Source organism: Miniopterus schreibersii, assembly GCF_964146895.1.
Source record: "Miniopterus schreibersii genome assembly, chromosome: 13".
NCBI lineage: Eukaryota > Metazoa > Chordata > Mammalia > Chiroptera > Miniopteridae > Miniopterus > Miniopterus schreibersii.
The window spans coordinates 41,202,369-41,219,931 of NC_138113.1; the positions used below are offsets into that span (position 1 = coordinate 41,202,369).

At 50.4% G+C, this 17,563-nt stretch overlaps 2 protein-coding genes across 2 annotated transcripts; one reads left to right on the forward strand and one right to left on the reverse strand.

The window, feature by feature from the left end:
* Positions 1 to 460: 460 nt before the first annotated feature.
* SMYD5 (SMYD family member 5) lies at positions 461 to 12,292 on the forward strand. The gene is made up of 13 exons (XM_081156389.1): positions 461 to 595; positions 4,344 to 4,452; positions 5,192 to 5,331; positions 5,813 to 5,934; positions 6,319 to 6,388; positions 6,985 to 7,089; positions 7,868 to 7,930; positions 8,145 to 8,215; positions 8,534 to 8,640; positions 9,026 to 9,082; positions 9,965 to 10,059; positions 10,700 to 10,770; positions 10,866 to 12,292. Exons 1-13 carry the CDS (start codon positions 500 to 502, stop codon positions 11,008 to 11,010), a joined length of 1,251 nt encoding a protein of 416 aa, XP_081012515.1. The 5' UTR covers positions 461 to 499; the 3' UTR covers positions 11,011 to 12,292.
* On the reverse strand, positions 11,387 to 17,217 carry PRADC1 (protease associated domain containing 1). The gene is made up of 5 exons (XM_081156390.1): positions 17,063 to 17,217; positions 14,568 to 14,668; positions 13,953 to 14,062; positions 13,527 to 13,694; positions 11,387 to 13,297 (listed from the first exon to the last, which is right to left on the reverse strand). Exons 1-5 carry the CDS (start codon positions 17,127 to 17,129, stop codon positions 13,177 to 13,179), a joined length of 567 nt encoding a protein of 188 aa, XP_081012516.1. The 5' UTR covers positions 17,130 to 17,217; the 3' UTR covers positions 11,387 to 13,176.
* Between the last annotated feature and the right edge of the window lie 346 nt (positions 17,218 to 17,563).

The window sequence follows — 17,563 nt, forward strand, 5'->3', positions numbered from 1 at the left end:
CAACTTGACCATTCGTAGGACTGTCTGCCCTGCTGCCAGAGGGGCAGGGAGAAGGATTGTGCCAGGCTTTGTGGAGCAAGCTGGTCCTTCCCTTCTGGTTGAGGGCCAGGAAGGACAGGAGTAACTCTGCCCGCTGCTGTCCTACCCCTCGGCTGGGTCCAAAGACTGCTGGAGTCAAGACGGGCCAGTGAATGGACAGACACACAAACCCGAACTCAGTCACAGATGCACACATCAAAACTACACTGCGCACCGGCTCTGATACAGAAACACACTGGCCACGAAGACAGACACAAAACTGCAGAGATGTCAAAGCACAAGGCAGGCCCAGCCCCACCCAGTCAGCAAACCGACGGACCTAAGCACAGACCAAACGGACCCAAGTGCGGATTCGCGAGCGGGTAAACCCCGGCAGCCAACGGGACACCAGGGGCGGGGCCAGGAGGGGCGGGGCCTCCCGGGGCGGGGTCAAGGGTCAGGAGGAGGAGGCGCGCCCAAGATGGCGGCCTCCATGTCCGACGTGTTCTCCTTTTGCGTGGGCGTGGCGGGCCGGGCCCGGGTCTCCGTTGAAGTCCGCTTCGTGAGCAGCTCCAAGGTGAGGCCGGAGAACACCCCACCCCATCCGGCCTTGGGGACAGCCCTATGGGACCCCAAGCCCAGAGCCTAGAGGCTCCGACGCTGCGGCCCGACCCCTGCTCGCGGCCGGGGGGCTCTCTGTGCCCGCGCACAGGCTTCCGGGCGGTCACGCGGTGTACCGGTGCCTCCGGAGTCTCCGTGCGCGCCCCCTTCCCGCGGAACCGGGCCAGCCCGCCGGCGGCCCTAATGCGGCTGCGTCAGGCGGGGCTCGGGGCTCGGGGCGGGGGGTGGGGGGGGCCGGGCCTCCCGACCCAGAATGGGGGACGTTGCTCCTGCGCCCCGGGAGCGGTGGGCGGGGGGGGGGGGTGTGGAGCAGAGGGAACGGAGGTATAAAAAAGCGTGGGTCCTCAGGGAACTTTCTGAGTGAGATTTGGGTAGGGGCGAGGAAGGGCCTGGGAGTGCTCAGGAATTTGGACCGGAGCCCGAAGCCCGTGGGAGCATTTGAAGGGTTTGAGTAGGAGAAGGACGTGAATTTTGTCGTTTCATTATTTTTCAAAAAGTTGTAGAAAAAAAATTGAAAATGCATGTAAAGAAAGAAGGTAAAAATCACAACCCTGTTCTTGTGCAGATATGTGTATATTGAAATCACATTTTTTAGAAACTATTTTTGATGCAGTAGTAAATCTATATCACTAAACCTATTTCTGTGTATTCATCTTTACGAGCTACGTAATAGTTTTAGTTTATCTCATGGGAGGGCCGCAGTTCCCTCAACCAAGTACTTATTTATGGGCCCTTATATTGTATCTTATTTTTAATCCCTGAGGTCAAAGGTCTGGGAGCTCATTTCCTGAGCAGTTATCCTTTTGTTCTTTCCTGCACTATTTTCTTTCCTAGGCGTCTTTGCCAAATGATATGTGCAAAATGGTATTGCTTTGTTCTCACATGTCTGTTTACTAGAGGTTGAATAATTTATCCTGTGTAGGGGCTGTGTGTAACCTTAGTCCTTGCCCAAGATGTCACCCTTCTAGTCATTTGAATCCTGCTGTCAACATCTTAATACTGATCCAGATGCCCAACCCAACTTCTGTTGCCCTCTTTCCACACTTGGGACATCTGGAACAATCCTCTCCTAACATGGAAAATCAGCTCCCCTACAGCCGTGGCTTCCTCAGCTGTTCACATATCTATCTCCACCCCAGTGCCTCTAGTACTCTTGATTGGCTTACAGTTGGATGGTGTCTCAGTTCCATCACTCCTGGCATGCAGAAATTTTCACCTTTACCATCACTTAGCCCTCTCTCTCTCAGCCCCCTTCTCTCTACACTTTTTCCCACTCACTTCATAACTTTAGCCACTTCCCTTGCCTAATTGTCCTGTCCCGGCCTTCTATCAAAACCCCAGCTCTGGAAGAATGAGCTGGCTGCCCTCCCCATGACTACACCTGGTCTTCTGCTGGAGGAAATCACAGACCTACCCAGACTTAGTGACAAGACAAGTTATCGTGGGCTCTTTGCATCTATATTCATCAGTTGAGATTGGTTTGTGATTTTTACTTTGTGTAATTTCTCCAGTTTACCACATCAGTTATGGTTGTTTTTAGTAAAATGGAGGTTTATGCTTCTCTCTGTTATTGAATAGTTTTAATAGCATGAGAATTATTCTTTGGTTTGACAGAGCTGGCTCATAAAACCATATTGACTAGGGCCTCACATGGGGTAGATTTCACCACTTTATTGCTTCTATGGGTATTGGCAGGAATGCTTTTTAAAAGTTTACCAACTATTATGCCAGGGACATGACTAATCACAACAGAAACCTGAGCAAATGCAGTGATGCCAACCAGAATGCCATACTGATGCTCATCAGCTGGAAAACAGTGCTGCTTATTATTCTGTCTGGGCTTTTTTACTTTTGAATTCAGTTTTGGTAATTTATATATTTTTATAAAATCATCCATTTAATAAAGATTTTTAAATTTACTACATAGTCTTAGAGTTTTGTAAAATATTTTTTTATAAAACTTATTTTTCAAATTGGAAATATACAGGGTGTCCCAAAAAAATGTATACATACTTTAACAGCTGATAGCTCAATTTTGAAAATGAAATGCATTTTAATAAACACTGCCCTTATAATTATTCAAAATGTGTGTATACATTTTTGGGAGACACCCTATATTTGTATAATTTGTGCCCTTTGCATTCATGTTCAGTTCTCTCTCAAGTGTCTTGGAAATATGAATTTCATATGTTTTGGGGATAAGTGGTTTTGTAGAGGAACAGCCCTGCTTCTTTTCACTTTGTTTTGATTACTAAATATTTTTTGCATTTGGTCCTCAAGAAAAAGATACATATTTATCTAATATTGAGATTTTAGATTTTCAGAGATAATATTCATGTCTTTTTGTCCCATAGTGGAAGGCCAAGTTTTTATTTTGCTAGATTGGGTCCCAGGTGTGGAGGTGGGGCTTCCAGGAAGACAACCAAAGTGCATTTACAGCTTTGCTCAGTGGTTTTGTTCCAGCGGCCCCCCTCTACTATTAGATCTCCCAGAGCTGCTCAGAGAGTTGTGATTTGTGGCTCATGGGTGGTTCAGGGACTGTCCTGGTCTACGCTTCCCTGCTGCTATGACTTTGGGAGTTGCCCATCTAGCCAGAGCTCCAATGCTACAAGAAAATGTGGAACTCCTCTTGAGGCTACATGACATTTCACTGCTGTGCTGATCATTTTTCTCTCCCTTTTGTGACAATTCAGTGTTTGCAGGGCACCACCTCCTTCTCTAAGTGAACAGTGGGAGTAAATGCCTGGTGGGGCCAGTAACTTACCTGGGATCTAAAGCTGTCTCCTGCATCCCTTTGCACTCCTGAGAAATGGTAGTTCAGTGATTGTTTTCTCATCCTTCATCCCGTTTGTGATGTATATGGTGCTTTAGACCACTACTTCTCAAACTTTAACAAGCATATGAATCACCTGGGCATCTTGATAAAGTTCAGATTCTGATTTAGCAGGTCTGGGTGGGGCCTGAGATTCTGCATCTCTAACAGTCTCCCAGCTGATGCCGAGGCTGCCAGTCCATCCCCTCACTTTGTGTAGTAAGGAGCTAGAGAGCTATATCATTGCATCCTGGAAACTGCCTGGTCGATATTTTTAGATACTCACTTTTCAGGTGGGAAACAGATGCAAAGAAGTGAAGCAGTTGGCTCAAAGTTTCACAGCAAGTGAGCATTAGGATTGGTGCTAGGATTAGTTATTCCTTTCAGAATAACCCCTGAGAAGTTGTTGGGTTCCAGGTACTATGCCAGATGCTGTGAAGTAGAGTACATTCTCTCCTGAACTAGGCCTCTCTCTCCCATGATATAGGATTTCTGTGCAACCATTAGCAGCAGCATCACTGCCCAGATCCTGGAAGGGCAGAAGGTAGCCATGCTGTTACCAACTCATGGTACAGGAGGCCCCAGCCTGCTATGAACCTTGGCCCTGCTCTGGCCATTTTAAAAATTCTTCTCTGGGTAGTCTGGGGTGGCTGACATCCTAGGCCCTCATCTCTGAACAGGCTGAAAAAAGTGTGACTGAAAGTAGATCAGAGCTGAATTTTCAGAGGAGGCAGTTATGGAGGTGCTGACTCTGCTCCATGAACCCTCTAGAGGCAGACACCTCTGCTGAGGGGTACCGTGTGAGGGTGAGGCTGGGTAGCCCTCCGGGAGCCTTGGGACTATGTCTTCTATCTCTTCTTATGACCATCATGTTCCTCCTCTGCCCTCTTAGGGAAAGGGGCTATTTGCCACACAGCTGATCCGGAAGGGGGAGACCATCTTTGTAGAACGGCCTCTGGTGGCTGCCCAGTTTCTCTGGAATGCACTTTATCGCTACCGAGGTGAGTACATCTCTCCCATTCCTCATGGCTGCTGGTCCCAGCTACCTGTATGCATGGGAGAGAGCTCCATACATCTCTCCTGGCAGATGCCTCTGGGATGTTAGGAGGAAAGGCTGTCTTTCTTTGGAGAACCTCCCCTGAGAACACATCTCTGTCTGATCTCAGGCTGTTTGGGGCTGTGAACCTGTAGGAGAGAGACTTTTCTGAAGTGCTCCCGGGGGAGGACTGTCACTCAGGTGGAACTCAGAGTCTATCCCAATAATATAAGGGACTGGACATCATGCTGAGGGGCTCTGTGCCAAAGTGGAGCACTCTACTCAGAGGACTCCACATGCCCCTTGGTGAAAAAAGGCTGCGTTAGGGGTCAGAAGCCAGCCACATGCTTTTCTTCCTTATACTTTTCTTAGGCCAGAGACAAACTAGAAGGAGGGTCACTTTTTTCCAGAATGTGGGGAAAGCCCAGTCTGGGGGAAGGGAGGGGAGCCCCACAGATTAAGTCCCATTGAAAAGAAGGGTGAATGTGTCAGGAGGGGTGGGGACTCCAGAGAGGGAAAAGGGCATTATCTACCTTTGAATGCATGTGAAATTCATTCATTCATTTCATTCTTTAACATATTCATTCACTCACTTTCTAAACATTGTGAGCATCACTATTCCAGCCCAGGGGATACTACTGTGAAAAGGACAAATGTGGCCCCTACTCTCAAGACACATTGTCATGTCTGGCTCTCTCCCTCAGCCTGTGACCACTGCCTGCGGGCACTGGAGAAGGCAGAGGAGAATGCCCAGAGGCTGACGGGGAAACCCGGCCAGGTGCTGCCTCACCCTGAGCTATGCACTGTGCGCAAGGACCTCCACCAGAACTGTCCCCACTGCCAGGTGAGTGTCCTTGGGGAGTGTACCTGAAAGGGACTGCTGGGAAAGACCTTAGCTAAAGTCCTCTTTGGGGAGTCAGGAGCGAAGATGGACCTGCCGTGGCCCTTGAGAGCCACAGTGTAGGATAAGACATTGGAAAGGCTCAGCTATTGCTCCAGTCTCGTCCTCCCTGTACCAGCTCCATTGTTTAGAAAACAGGCTGGATGGGAGCTCCTTCTCTTCCTAAGATCCTGGCGGGGACTCTCCCCTCTACCTACTAAGCTCTCTTTCTTTCCTGTGGTTTTATTAGCCTGGGTTAGTAGGTGTCCCCTCCTCACATGCCCCCAGAACACTGTATGCTTTCTCGTGTCACAATACTGCTGAGCTACTGCTCAGGGGCTGTTTGTAGAAGGAATGCAGTTAGCAGAGGTGACTACTACATGGGACATCTGTGCCTCACCCCATGGCCAGATCCTAGGGTGCTGACCTCCACCCCCTCCAACAGATGATGTATTGCAGTGCAGAATGTCGGCTGGCAGCTGCTGAGCAATACCATCGGGTCCTGTGCCTGGGCCCCTCCCAGGATGACCCCCTGCATCCTCTCAATAAGCTGCAGGAGGCATGGAGGTAGGTGGCATTTCATCTCTTCTTTTTTTTATCCCTCCCTGCCTGCCTCCCTGGATTCAAGAAATGCAGCCATTTTTCTTAAGTTACCATCCCCCAGATTTCCCCTGCCTCCATTCTTAGGGTTAAATTAAATAGGGATCACATCACCCAGCCCCCTGCCTTCAGTCTGAGCTGCAAGTCCCTCCATCCTTGGGATTTTACACACTCCCAAAAAAGCCCCATTAAGCCCATAGGAATGTAAAGTCCTGTCCAAGTACTTGCCAATGACTTTCTTTGGTTATAAATGAGGTTGGTAGGAGGATTCTCTGTAGCAGTCAGACTGGACTTCCTTGAAATCAACTATTTGGGAGGGAGTTTCTAGGCCAAACCTTTTTTTCTCCCTAGGAGTGTTCACTACCCCCCAGAGACTGCCAGCATCATGTTGATGGCCCGAATGGTGGCCACAGTGAAGCAGGTGAGACCACCAGACCCTTGCAGGGAAGCTGACTCTGGCCTCATTCAACCCTTGGCCTCATTCTCCTCCTTACCTCAAAACCCTGGCTTGGATGCAGAGTTCCTCCTGAGCTTTCCAAAGAACAGCTGCTTACTACATAAATCTTAGGAGTTGCTAACCATAAATCTGGCAGGGGAGAGGGGTCTTTGGCCTCTGAGAGGACTTTCTTGTGCATCAGAAATTCATGCATTCGATTTGTAAGCACCACTTTTTTAGGATTGTGTCTTTTACATAAAGCAGGAGAGCCACACTAACCCCTTCTATTGATATTGTTGCTTCTCAGCCTCATTCTTATGTTTTTCTAAGTATTGTTGAATTGGCTAGATTGGCCCCAGTGGGGAGTATACAGGGTTGGGAGGAAGTCCCGAGTCAGAGGAAGGGCATATGTAGAATCTCAGGTGTGATGATGTTTCTCTGATGGCAGGGACTTTAGAATCATAGGCTACCCCTCCCACATGGGCGACAGTGGCAGTAAGGATGCGGTGTCTATGAGTCCATGTGTGCACATACATGCACAGGTATGTGTGAATGCGAGCTGAAACATTTATTCTCTGCAGGCTAAGGATAAGGATCGTTGGATCAGGCTCTTCTCCCAGTTCTGTAATAAAACAGCCAATGAGGAGGAGGAAATTGTCCACAAACTCTTGGGGGACAAATTCAAGGTTGGTCTTCTCCCATGACCCGTCCACCCCAATAGCCTGGGATATTCTGTGGCTTCCTGACAGGAGCTCCACATTTTGTCCCTTCCTAGTGAAAAATCTATTCAGAGGACTTACATTCCTGCCACTATTTAACTTTGTGACCTAATGTGGATCTAAAACTGGGAAGTGGGGTGATGACAGAGGAAGGAGGGGTGCCCTGATATGGAAAAACAGGGCCTCATGATAGGACAGCAGTGGGCAAATCGGGTATAATGAAAAATGGAGGGTTGGGCAGTCCGTGGGGTCAGGGAGCAATGTGACACAGGAGAACTTTAGCTACCAATGTACTGAGTACCCACTCCCAACCAAAGAATTACAAATTCTCACTGAGGACAGCAGATTTCCATGCAGGGGCTACCTGAAGGCAGAGGCAGATGTGTGAAAGGGCATCTGGGGTAGGCCTTCCTACACTGAATTCTGAAGAAAGGGTGGGAGAGTTAGGCTAGTCTGGAAGCTAGTTAGGGGAGCCTGGAGGTTGGTGGTAAGGACAAGTGTTCCAAGCCAGGCTTCCTCAGCCCTGCTGGTATGAGTGCTGGAAAATGGAAGGATTTGGAGTTTGCCACTCTTGAGTTGCAGCAGGCCATGGCTTTTTGGAGATAAGAGGCCTTCCTTTGCCCCCAGGGAAACCTGTCTACAGAGCTGGCCCTTTTTCTTCCCTCACAAGGTCTTTTGGGCCCTGCCTGGGTGCTGATGGGAAATCTTGAGGGATGCAAGTCTCTCCCTGTTTTTCCTAAACTAGGGCCAGCTGGAACTTCTGCGGAGACTCTTCACAGAGGCCCTTTATGAGGAAGCACTGAGCCAAGTGAGTGTGAGGAGGTTGGGTCCAGTGTCTTTCCCAGTCACTCCAGCTCTCTAGGAGCGACTGGGTCAGAATTTTCTACTGGACAGCCAAGCCAGAGTTGACTTGGTCTTTTGGAGTTGGGATGGAACTGACTCACAGACGACTTCCTGAACAGAGTTGTATCAGGAAGAAAAGCAAGTAGCTATAACCTGAGTGCTCATCTCTCTCCCTACAGTGGTTCACTCCAGATGGATTCCGGTCTCTCTTTGCTCTTGTTGGGACCAATGGTCAAGGAATTGGGACCAGGTTAGGAGACACTGTTCCAGATATATTGGACTTGTCCCTCGTGGCTTGGGTGGGAAATTGACTGAGGAAGGTAGCCACAGTTCCTTTCAAGATTAGTGTGGGGCAGGGTGCAATTTGATGGCCAGAGTGCTAGAGTGCACACAGTGATAGGGATCAGAAAGACTGAGCCGGTAGAGTGTGCTCCTCTTGGGAGCGTTCGTCTGATGGGGAAGATGGGGCCCTGACCCTGGAGAAAGGAATGGTTTTAACTTGCCTGGAGGTGGAGAGCCCTGTGAACTGGGCCTCCTACTCTCCAACATGGCTGCCTGGGACCCCCAGCTCCCTGAGCCAGTGGGTCCATGCCTGTGACGCTCTGGACCTGAAGCCTCTGGACCGCGAGCAGCTGGATGCCTTCATTGACCAGCTGTACAAGGACATCGAGGCAGGTGGGTGAGATGGAGACATACACCCCTCCCCAATCAGATCGTGGACAGTCTTCCTCCAGGGACCTCTGAGTTAATGGTGGGGGACATAAATCTGTATGCCTGTGGGAAACTTCAGATCTGTCTAAGGGATATGCAGATGAGAAATGGGCCCAAGATCCATGCAGAGGCTCGATGCTGGGGGTGGGGGAGTACTGGACAAATAAGAGTGCTATCGTTTATGGAAAAGCAAGGCTGGTGTCTCAGAGATGTAAGTTCATGTGAAATGGGATCAGGTGCATTAGAGTGGTAGAGTGGCACAACAGTGAGGCAGTGCCTTTCCTTGTAAACCTAGTTCCCTTTTCCCTATGAAATGAGTAGAATAACATCTGCATATTACTTCTTGCAGCAACTGGCGAGTTTCTTAACTGTGAAGGATCAGGCCTCTTTGTGCTTCAGAGCTGCTGTGAGTCCTGACACTGAAGAAGGGTGGCCTTGTGGTGACAGTTCATCTTTTCGGTTCGCCCCTTCTAGGCTGATGGGGTTGAGTCTGGGAGCAGGGTTAATGCTGAGCTTCCTTGGAGATTCCTCTGGTCATTTTTGGTCTATCAGTTTTTCATTCATTCATTCATTAGATTGCTGGTGCTTTAATATATATTTATATAAAAAAAACTTCCAGTGGGCCAGAACCTACGCTCTGGCAGGGCACTGAGCTCAAGGGAAGCATGAGCTGCGCACCACCACTGCCCTGTGAAATGTGGCAGGGAAGTGTCCTGAGAGCCTGGGAGGCCCTCAGAATCCTGGGAGGAAGGAGTTCAAGCTAGCAGGCAGTCCCTTTACTGCTGGGGAGGAGGAGAGTCCACTTAGACTATTGTCTGTTTTAGATCCCAGCCTCCCACCCTCTGGTTTCCTCACTGTAAATCCTCTTCCCAGGTTCCAGAGCCACTCTACACTCACAGATTAGTTCTGAGGGCCCAGCTCAGCTATTACCAGATGTCCAGTAGCAGACAAGACTGACTTAGTGGTCTGGCATAGGCAGCCCTTTCAAAGCCTTGTCCCTCCCTTTGTGAGACACTGGGAACACAACTAAGAATCAAGGTGACCAGTGAGGAGGAAAGTGGGGGCAGGCATGGACGGTGGAAGAGGGAGCGATATGGGCATGCATTTGTGCCTGTGCTGTATGGTCTTCAGGAAAGAGCACTGAATGGGGAGTCAGGAAACTTGAGTTCCAGGACCTGCACAGCCTAGCAGGGATCAGAAAACAAGGAAGGATGGGACCTAGTGCTCTACAGAGTTGAGGCTATTTATTTTCATTAGCAATCCTTATTACGTGCCTCTCATGACCCAGGCAACCACAGCTGTGTCCCCAACGCAGAGACCTCCTTCCCAGAAAACAACTTCCTTTTGCATGTCACCGCCCTGGAGGATATTAAGCCAGGAGAGGTGAGGGGGCCGGGACCTCTGGGGAGCATGGGGGGGTGGCAGTCGGCCTTGCAAGTTCTCTCCAGAGACTGGGAGCAGCAGTGGCAAAGGCCCCAACTTCAAGCTGTTGAGTTGAATCCCCCATGCCCAGGGTATGAGTTTTACTGCCCATGGATGTGCTCTAACCTCACCCCAATTCAAAAAAATAGCTCCAGAAAGCCTCAGAGCAGTGTTTGAGAGACAGCTGTGTGCCAGGTTCTTGTCCCCAGCCTTGTGATGAACAAATCTGCAGCTTCTAAGAAAGCAGGAGATGGTTCTTTGTGGGTTGGGCTTTGGGGAGCTAGTGTGGGTTTGGGGTCCTGGTTGTTAGCACAGCACACAGTCTGATTAAATCTTCCAGGACAAATAGCATCTCACCAAGTTAACCTCTGAACCCAGCCATTGACCTTGGCCCTTAATGCCTTTAACCATGGCCTGAGGCTAACTGTAGTCCCCTCTCTGCCTCATATGTAGGTTGTTAGAGCCTCATAGTGGCCTGCTTGCTGAGGGGCATCTCTTTCCCTTGGGGATGGGGCAGAAGTTGGGGATAGGGTAGTGGTTGGGGAGTCCCTAATCCCATCTAATAGCACATATTTTTAGACCCCACTTCTCTGCCCTTCAGGAAATCTGTATCAGCTACTTAGACTGCTGTCAGCGGGAGCGCAGCCGCCACAGCCGCCACAAGATCCTCAGGTGCCAGGAGGGGATGTGGTGGGAAGCTGGGCTTGGGACCTCTATCCCAGTGGCTGCCTGACTTTTCACCCTCACCATCCCCCCATCTCCTGCAGGGAGAACTATCTGTTTGTCTGTTCCTGCCCCAAATGCCTGGCAGAAGCTGATGAACCCAATGTGACCTCAGAAGAGGAGGATGAAGAGGAGGAGGAAGGAGAGGCAGAAGATGCAGAGCTGGGGGATGAGATGACTGATGTGTGATGTCACCCTGCCTGGAAGGGGCCCTACCCCAGACTCTGCCAGAAAAGGGGGCCTTCCCCCAGAGGAGGCTTGGAAGGAACTCCTCACTCCCATTGCCTGCTTCCCCCCATTCCAGCTGTTTCTGCCAAAGGGTAGGATAGAGGCTGGACCCTAGGCCCTCCACTCCAGACCAGACCTCATGCCCTGGACACTGCTGCTGAGTGGCTCAGGTTCTGTGCTGTCACTGAGCCTTTCAGAATTGGCCTCCCCCTGAAGTACTCCACTCCAGAGTGAGCAGCTGGAACCAGGGTCAGCTTGGCCCCATGGCTGCGCCTTCCCATCCATCCAAGGCTTCATTCCTGTTTACGTGCTATGGAGGGGGTGACAAAGTGGCAATCTGAGAACAGTCTTACTTTATTGAAGAAGAGGGGGTGCATTGCCCTCACCTTCCCCACTGCCCATCGTAGCTGATAAGGCAACTATGAGTACTACTGGCACAGCTGAGTGAGGCACGAAGGAGGAACTGGGCCTGCAGAACACTTTCCCTAAGGCTCTCGGCCGGGGAACACTGAACCAGGGGGAATTACCTCCCTCTCCCTGCCTCCTCACTCCCATCACTTGGTCATTTGGGGGAATGGAGACTAACCCCTTCCCTAAACTCCAGAATCTCTGTATCTTGTGCCTTGCCTCTCAGGCCCTGGCACAGTGGCTGGCCCCATGGGGTACGGAAAAGGCCTCTGTCTCCCTCAGGAGGAGCATGTGGGGGGATCATTACCCCTGCCTCACACCACTACCCATTGAGAACTCTAGCGGCATGGCTGAGGCCTGGAGGGTGACAGGCCTGTGCTCCTTAGAATGCTCTAAATGCTTTTCTGGAACCAGTTGAATATGGGTCAGTGAGGGGCTCTCCTGGCCTCAGTCTCCATCTTTAGGGTCTCTACAGAGGAACACTGAAGTCTTCCAGAAACCTGGAAGAGCTGGGTTAGATACTCAGAGATTAGCCCTATATCACCTGTCCCCGAATTAGCACTAGCCCTCTGTCTTGGGTTGAGTGCTATGGGAATTATAACCCATCACTCGCAATTCCTTTCTGCCTACCTTCCCTAAGGGGTCTTCCACATCCCCCTGTTAAGGGATCCCAGGAAGGCAAGTGCCTGCCCACAGGCCCTTCCATGGATTATGAGCCAGGTGGAGCCTGCCTGCCTGGCCTATTGGGTTTTTGCTCCTTCAAAGCAGCCGGCATCCCCTCCCACTCCCACCTGCCCACTGTTCTCAATAAAATGTGAGTGGTGACAATCCTCTGAAGAAATGCTTGGTGGAGAATGACTTGACAAGCTGCTGGAGCATGCAGCAGTCATGTGGGTGGTGAAAAGGCTTATAGGACAGACCAGATAATGGCAGGAGGTGGGAGCTCTAGCTCCCCAGTTTGGGCTCATCTCTGGTCTTGTCTACACTCCACTCTGCTAGTGTTCTAAAGCCCCAGAGCAAGGATCTTCTGTGGTCAAGCGTGGATCCCCAGCACGAGGCAGCAAAGTGAACCTTCTCCCCAGAGGACTATGGCTCCTAAGATCCTAAGCAGGAGGCTGTGTTGGGATTCAAGATTAGCAGTCTGAGCAGTGATCCTAAGGACCTTGGACAAGTCATTTGTCCTCTCTGGGCCTCAATTTCCTCCCCTCAACACAAGGACATGGGGCCAGATGAATGAGTTTGAAGGCCTCTCCCACCCATGTGCTCTTATTGTAGGACACAGTTGCAACCCTGAGGCTTTATTGCTAAAAAGTCAGTGAGGAATTATGTCCTCAAACACCAGTTCCTTATACCACCCCAGCAACTGCTATGAAGGACACTGAGACCCTGGGTGGGGGAGACTGGAGCCAGGTGGGATGTGAGCCAGGTCACAGATGGCTCTCAGGCCACCTGCCTTTAGCCCCTTTTGTTCCAGATTCTAGCCAAGAAGCCCTGGGGCATGGGTCTTGCATCGTCCCATACCATGAGACACCCTTGGGGGCCCTGGGGAACGAAAAACAGTTGCATGGCTTCCCTTAGCCTAGCTAAGGCCCAGGCCTTCTTCCTCTACCTGGTTCCACCTGTCCCCAAGTGGTATCTCCAAGTCCCAAACAGCAGAATTCCTGGATTTCCCCTTCCCAGCCTAGAGTTGTTTATGGCTGGAAGATGGGACCAATTCTTCTACCAAAAGGTCCAGGGCGGTTGCAGCAGCTCAAAGGTAGGGATGCTGGTGACATTGACTGGGATGGAAATGATGGCCCATGGCAGCCCATGCTGTTCCAGGGAGCGGCGGATCATGTAGCTAGGAGGGTATGAAGAGAGGTGGTGATGGTCACTTTCTTAGCACCTCATCATAACCCACTGTCCTCATCACTCTGGGAGTTCCAAAGCCCAAGGACTTTTTGGCCCTCCAATTGGGGTACCCCAAGATGCAACTTGTGGGAAGGGACTGGTGATTGCCCTTGACCCCCCCCCCCCAAGTCATGGCACCCAGCCTGATGCTGACATAGCCAGAAACAAGGAGTCCTCACCCATCTCGACCGAGCAGGAAGAGGGCAGGGATATCAGCCGTGCGCTGGGTACTGTCCTGGATCATTTCCACGTAGAAGCTGTCATTGTCCACTGCGTTGTCAGAGATGATCACTGCCCGCCCACCGTGCTCCTGCACCACCCGGGTCTTGGAGAGGAAGGAGCAGCCCCTGGAAGAGGTGATGATGAGATCAAAGGAAAGGCAGGGTCTTAGTTACCCCTCCCCCAAGCCGTCACCCTAGGAGGATGAAAGGACCATGGATAATTTTTCATAAAGTCTCATAAATAAAGAGCCCAAAGGCATGGATAATCTTAAAGACTTAAAATGATGAGTTATTAAAAAACTATTTCAAAGGACCACCACCACTGGTCTTAGGCTCTACCCTATTCCTGCCCTCCCCTTGTGCAAGTGCCTGTCCACTCCTCACCCCCTCTCCACCAGAGCAATCTGGTCCTGGATGAAGAAACCGTTGCTGAGTTCTCCACAGGCCTCTGAAGGTTCCGCAGGGACAAGGTGAATCTGCTCATACCGTGTGTGCTGAAAGACATTTATACAGGTCAGAATGAGGAACACACCTGCTTTAGGACTGGGCTGAAATGCCATCCTATCAGCTCTTGACAAGGTGTAAAGGAAAGGTATGGAGTGGTTTCTGTGTGCTGGGCACTTGATTCCCACAAAGGCTTACCTACTTGTCCTACCCCTTTCCATGAGATAGGCAGGGGAGTTGGTATGGACCCAGAGAAAGGAAGTAACTTGCCTTAAATCACATCATTCAGAGGTACAACTGGCAGGGCTGTTGGTTTTTCACTATTTCATTTTCCTGAAGACAGCTGGTACCTCCATGGTGCTGAGGTCTATATTATGCCCAAGGAAGTAACTGGAATCCCTTCTTGCACTGCAGCCCCTGGAGAGCAGAGCTGGATTCTGCTCCCTTCCCTGTCCCAGCACTCAGGTATTGATTGAAGGGATAAGAGGGGTCACCTCAGCTTAATGGGGAGAAGATGGCGACAGGATCAGAGAAGGGGTCCCTCTCTGAACTTACAAAGATACCACCAAAGTCCTTTGCAGGTGTAGCTGTGAAAATGTATCGAATGTCTCCAGGACTCAGCACTTGGAAGTACAAATAATCATGGATGCGTAAGCCTGAAAAATAAAGAGTACAGATAAGAAGCCTCCATGGACCCCGTGTCTTCAACTAGGCTATCTATAGTCTGGGCCCAAGGGCCCAGCGTCAGCCAAGTGGTTCCTCCAGGTGGGTGGGATAGAGAGAGAGTCCCTGCCCTGAGGAGGATAGAGTTGATGCACAGTCACTCCTGAGATTTATAGCTGCTGCTGCTGCTGCTGCTGCTGCTGACAAAGGTGAGCCAGGAAGACTGAGAGCTCTAGTGTTCTCTCTGAGGATTAATCTGTCTTTACTCTGAAGTGGACCTGAGTTTCAAGGTGGAGATGTGGTAGTCTGGGTACAAACAATCCTCACTAAAACTTAAAAGTTGACTTTCTGGTCCCACTGCCATCCTTCTAGTCCACCACTATCATATCTTGTCCTGACTGGTCTACTTCATTCTTGCTCTCTAAAGACCATTCCCCAAACAACAGCCAAGGATCTTCTTAAAACATCTTAGAGCAAATACGATCATGTCACCACTCCCATGGCTTTGTTACCCATCAACAGCTTCCCTTTGCACTTAAAATCTAAACTCTTAACTATGGCCTGCAAGGCCCTGCTCTATCTGGCCCTTGGCTGCTACTCCAACCTCATCTCCTTCCTCAGTTCAAGCTACACGGGACTCCTTTCAGTTTCTTCACTTCTCTGAGTCTTCTTGCAAACTATTCTCTCTCTCTGGGAGGCTTTCTACCCTCACCTCACCCCATCCCTACCTCTTTACCTGGCTCACTCCTATTCATCCGTTAGGTCATAGCTTAAATGTCATTTTCTCAGAGAAACCTGCCCAATCACTGCCCTCCCTTTATGCCCATTCAAAATGTACTTTTCATATATGTATTTTTAAATCCTCACCCGAGGATATTTTTTCCATTGTTCTTCAGAGAGAGTGGAAGAAAGTGAAAGGGAAAGAGGGAGAAACATCGATGTGAGAGAGACACATCGATTGGCTGCCCCCCGCACTCATCTGAACTGGGCTCACCAGGGCCGGGGATCGAGCCTGCAACCAAGGTATGTGTCTTTGGCTGGAATTGAACCTGGGACCCTTCAGTCCACGGGCTTATGCTCCAACCATTGAGCCAAAATGACTAGGGCTTAAAATATACTTTTTCTCCATTGACACTTTCAACATAATTTGTAATTATAGAGTATTCATAATTTTTTGTTTAATGTCTGTAGGGCAAGGACCATAAGTTTGTAGCTTCGTTCAATGCTGTATCCACATTACCTAACATAGTGGCTAGCATATAGTGAGTGCACAATAAAGGCTGTTGAATGAATAACTCTTTCCAGCTTCACTGCACTGAGGAAGAGAATTGCCAGAACCAGATTTTTCTGGGGTGTAGGAACTTCTCTTCAGCACCAAAGTGTAATGTTTCACCTAGACTTGAGTCTCTGGTTTCCTTAGTCCACAGAGACACAGGAATGTGGAAGGGTGAGCGACCAAGAGAAGGAACAAGGGGCTACTAGAGATCCTACATGCTGGTGATATGTATGTGAACATATATAGGAACACACATTCCTACATGTGGGCTCACATACAAGCACAGCCGTACACAGATAACCTGTTTGCAACGTGAGCACAGATACACATAGAGTCATACACATATGTATACCATGCTTAATTTACACAGATCAGCTGATGCAAAGGCCAGGCAAAGATGTGTGTGTATGCGTGTGTGAGTTTAGTGCTAATCCAGTAAGGCTTCCTGGGAGTGTATCTGTATCTGATGGCAAGTCCTCACCCCCAGGATAAAAGGTTGCATAGCCCAGTGCCAAGGCAGTGGAGCTCTACCTGGTGACTATGATTTGGGCAGTAGACAAGCACAACTAAAGCCTTATCAGTTCTAACCCTGGCACACAGTAGTGGTTTGGTGGATTAGCACTAAACTCACACACGCATACACACACATCTTTGCCTGGCCTTTGCATCAGCTGATCTGTGTAAATTAAGCATGGTATACATATGTGTATGACTCTATGTGTATCTGTGCTCACGTTGCAAACAGGTTATCTGTGTACGGCTGTGCTTGTATGTGAGCCCACATGTAGGAATGTGTGTTCCTATATATGTTCACATACATATCACCAGCATGTAGGATCTCTAGTAGCCCCTTGTTCCTTCTCTTGGTCGCTCCCTCAGCCACCTGGGTCGGCGTTAGTGGGAGTAAGGTAGATTCTTGCTCAGACGTAGGGAGATGAGGCTCAGAGCCTAGCCTCCGGCCGCGCCCAGCTCAAGTTCCTAAGGACAAACACCCACCCACTCCAGCCGCCCGAATTCGCCGGGTCCCCAAGGTGACCCGTGGCCCCCGGCCCGAGCCGCGCTCATGCAGGATTGCCCTCCCAGCAGTACAGCCCCGCCCATTGCCGCTCACCGTGGGCTGCGACGCACGTGGGGAGCCAGAGCACGAGACAACACCAGCCCGCGACGCCGAAGACCATCTCCAGGACCCGGCCCGGCGCGGAGCTTCCTTCAGCCTCCCCGCGGCGCGTTGCTCGCTGGACTTCAGCCTGACAGCTGCTCCGGCCTCCCGCCCCCCACACCCGCTCTCGCCGCTGGTTGGCGAATGGGAACGAGGACCACCGCTGATTGGCTCTGACGCCTGCTCATGTAGCCATATTTTCCGCCTCTGCGCCTTAGCCTACTTCCTACTGGTCAAGAGAAGTGGGGCCAAGGGCTGATTGGTCTAAACTCTTAAAAGCAACTGCGGGCCCCACCTCAGCCCCTCCCCAGCATTTCTCAATTTGGATTGGACTCTGCCCAACCTCGCAGGCTGGTGGGTGGGTTGGCAGGGCATGACCAAGAACTAGAGGTGGTCTTTTCAGCACTCGATTCAGCCGCGGAAAGTCCCGGTCATCAGCTCTTGCGGCCTCGG

Coding starts and splice junctions, on each gene's coding strand:
- SMYD5 (XM_081156389.1), top strand. CDS start 500: ATGGCGGCCTCCATGTCCGACGTGTTCTCCTTTTGCGTGGGCGTGGCG. Junction 6,389..6,984: donor TGGTGGCCACAGTGAAGCAG/GTGAGACCACCA, acceptor TATTCTCTGCAG/GCTAAGGATAAGGATCGTTG. Junction 8,641..9,025: donor GTACAAGGACATCGAGGCAG/GTGGGTGAGATG, acceptor TACTTCTTGCAG/CAACTGGCGAGTTTCTTAAC.
- PRADC1 (XM_081156390.1), bottom strand. CDS start 17,129: ATGGTCTTCGGCGTCGCGGGCTGGTGTTGTCTCGTGCTCTGGCTCCCC. Junction 13,695..13,952: donor ATTGCTCTGGTGGAGAGGGG/GTGAGGAGTGGA, acceptor CACCTCTTCCAG/GGGCTGCTCCTTCCTCTCCA. Junction 13,298..13,526: donor TTCCTGCTCGGTCGAGATGG/GTGAGGACTCCT, acceptor ATACCCTCCTAG/CTACATGATCCGCCGCTCCC.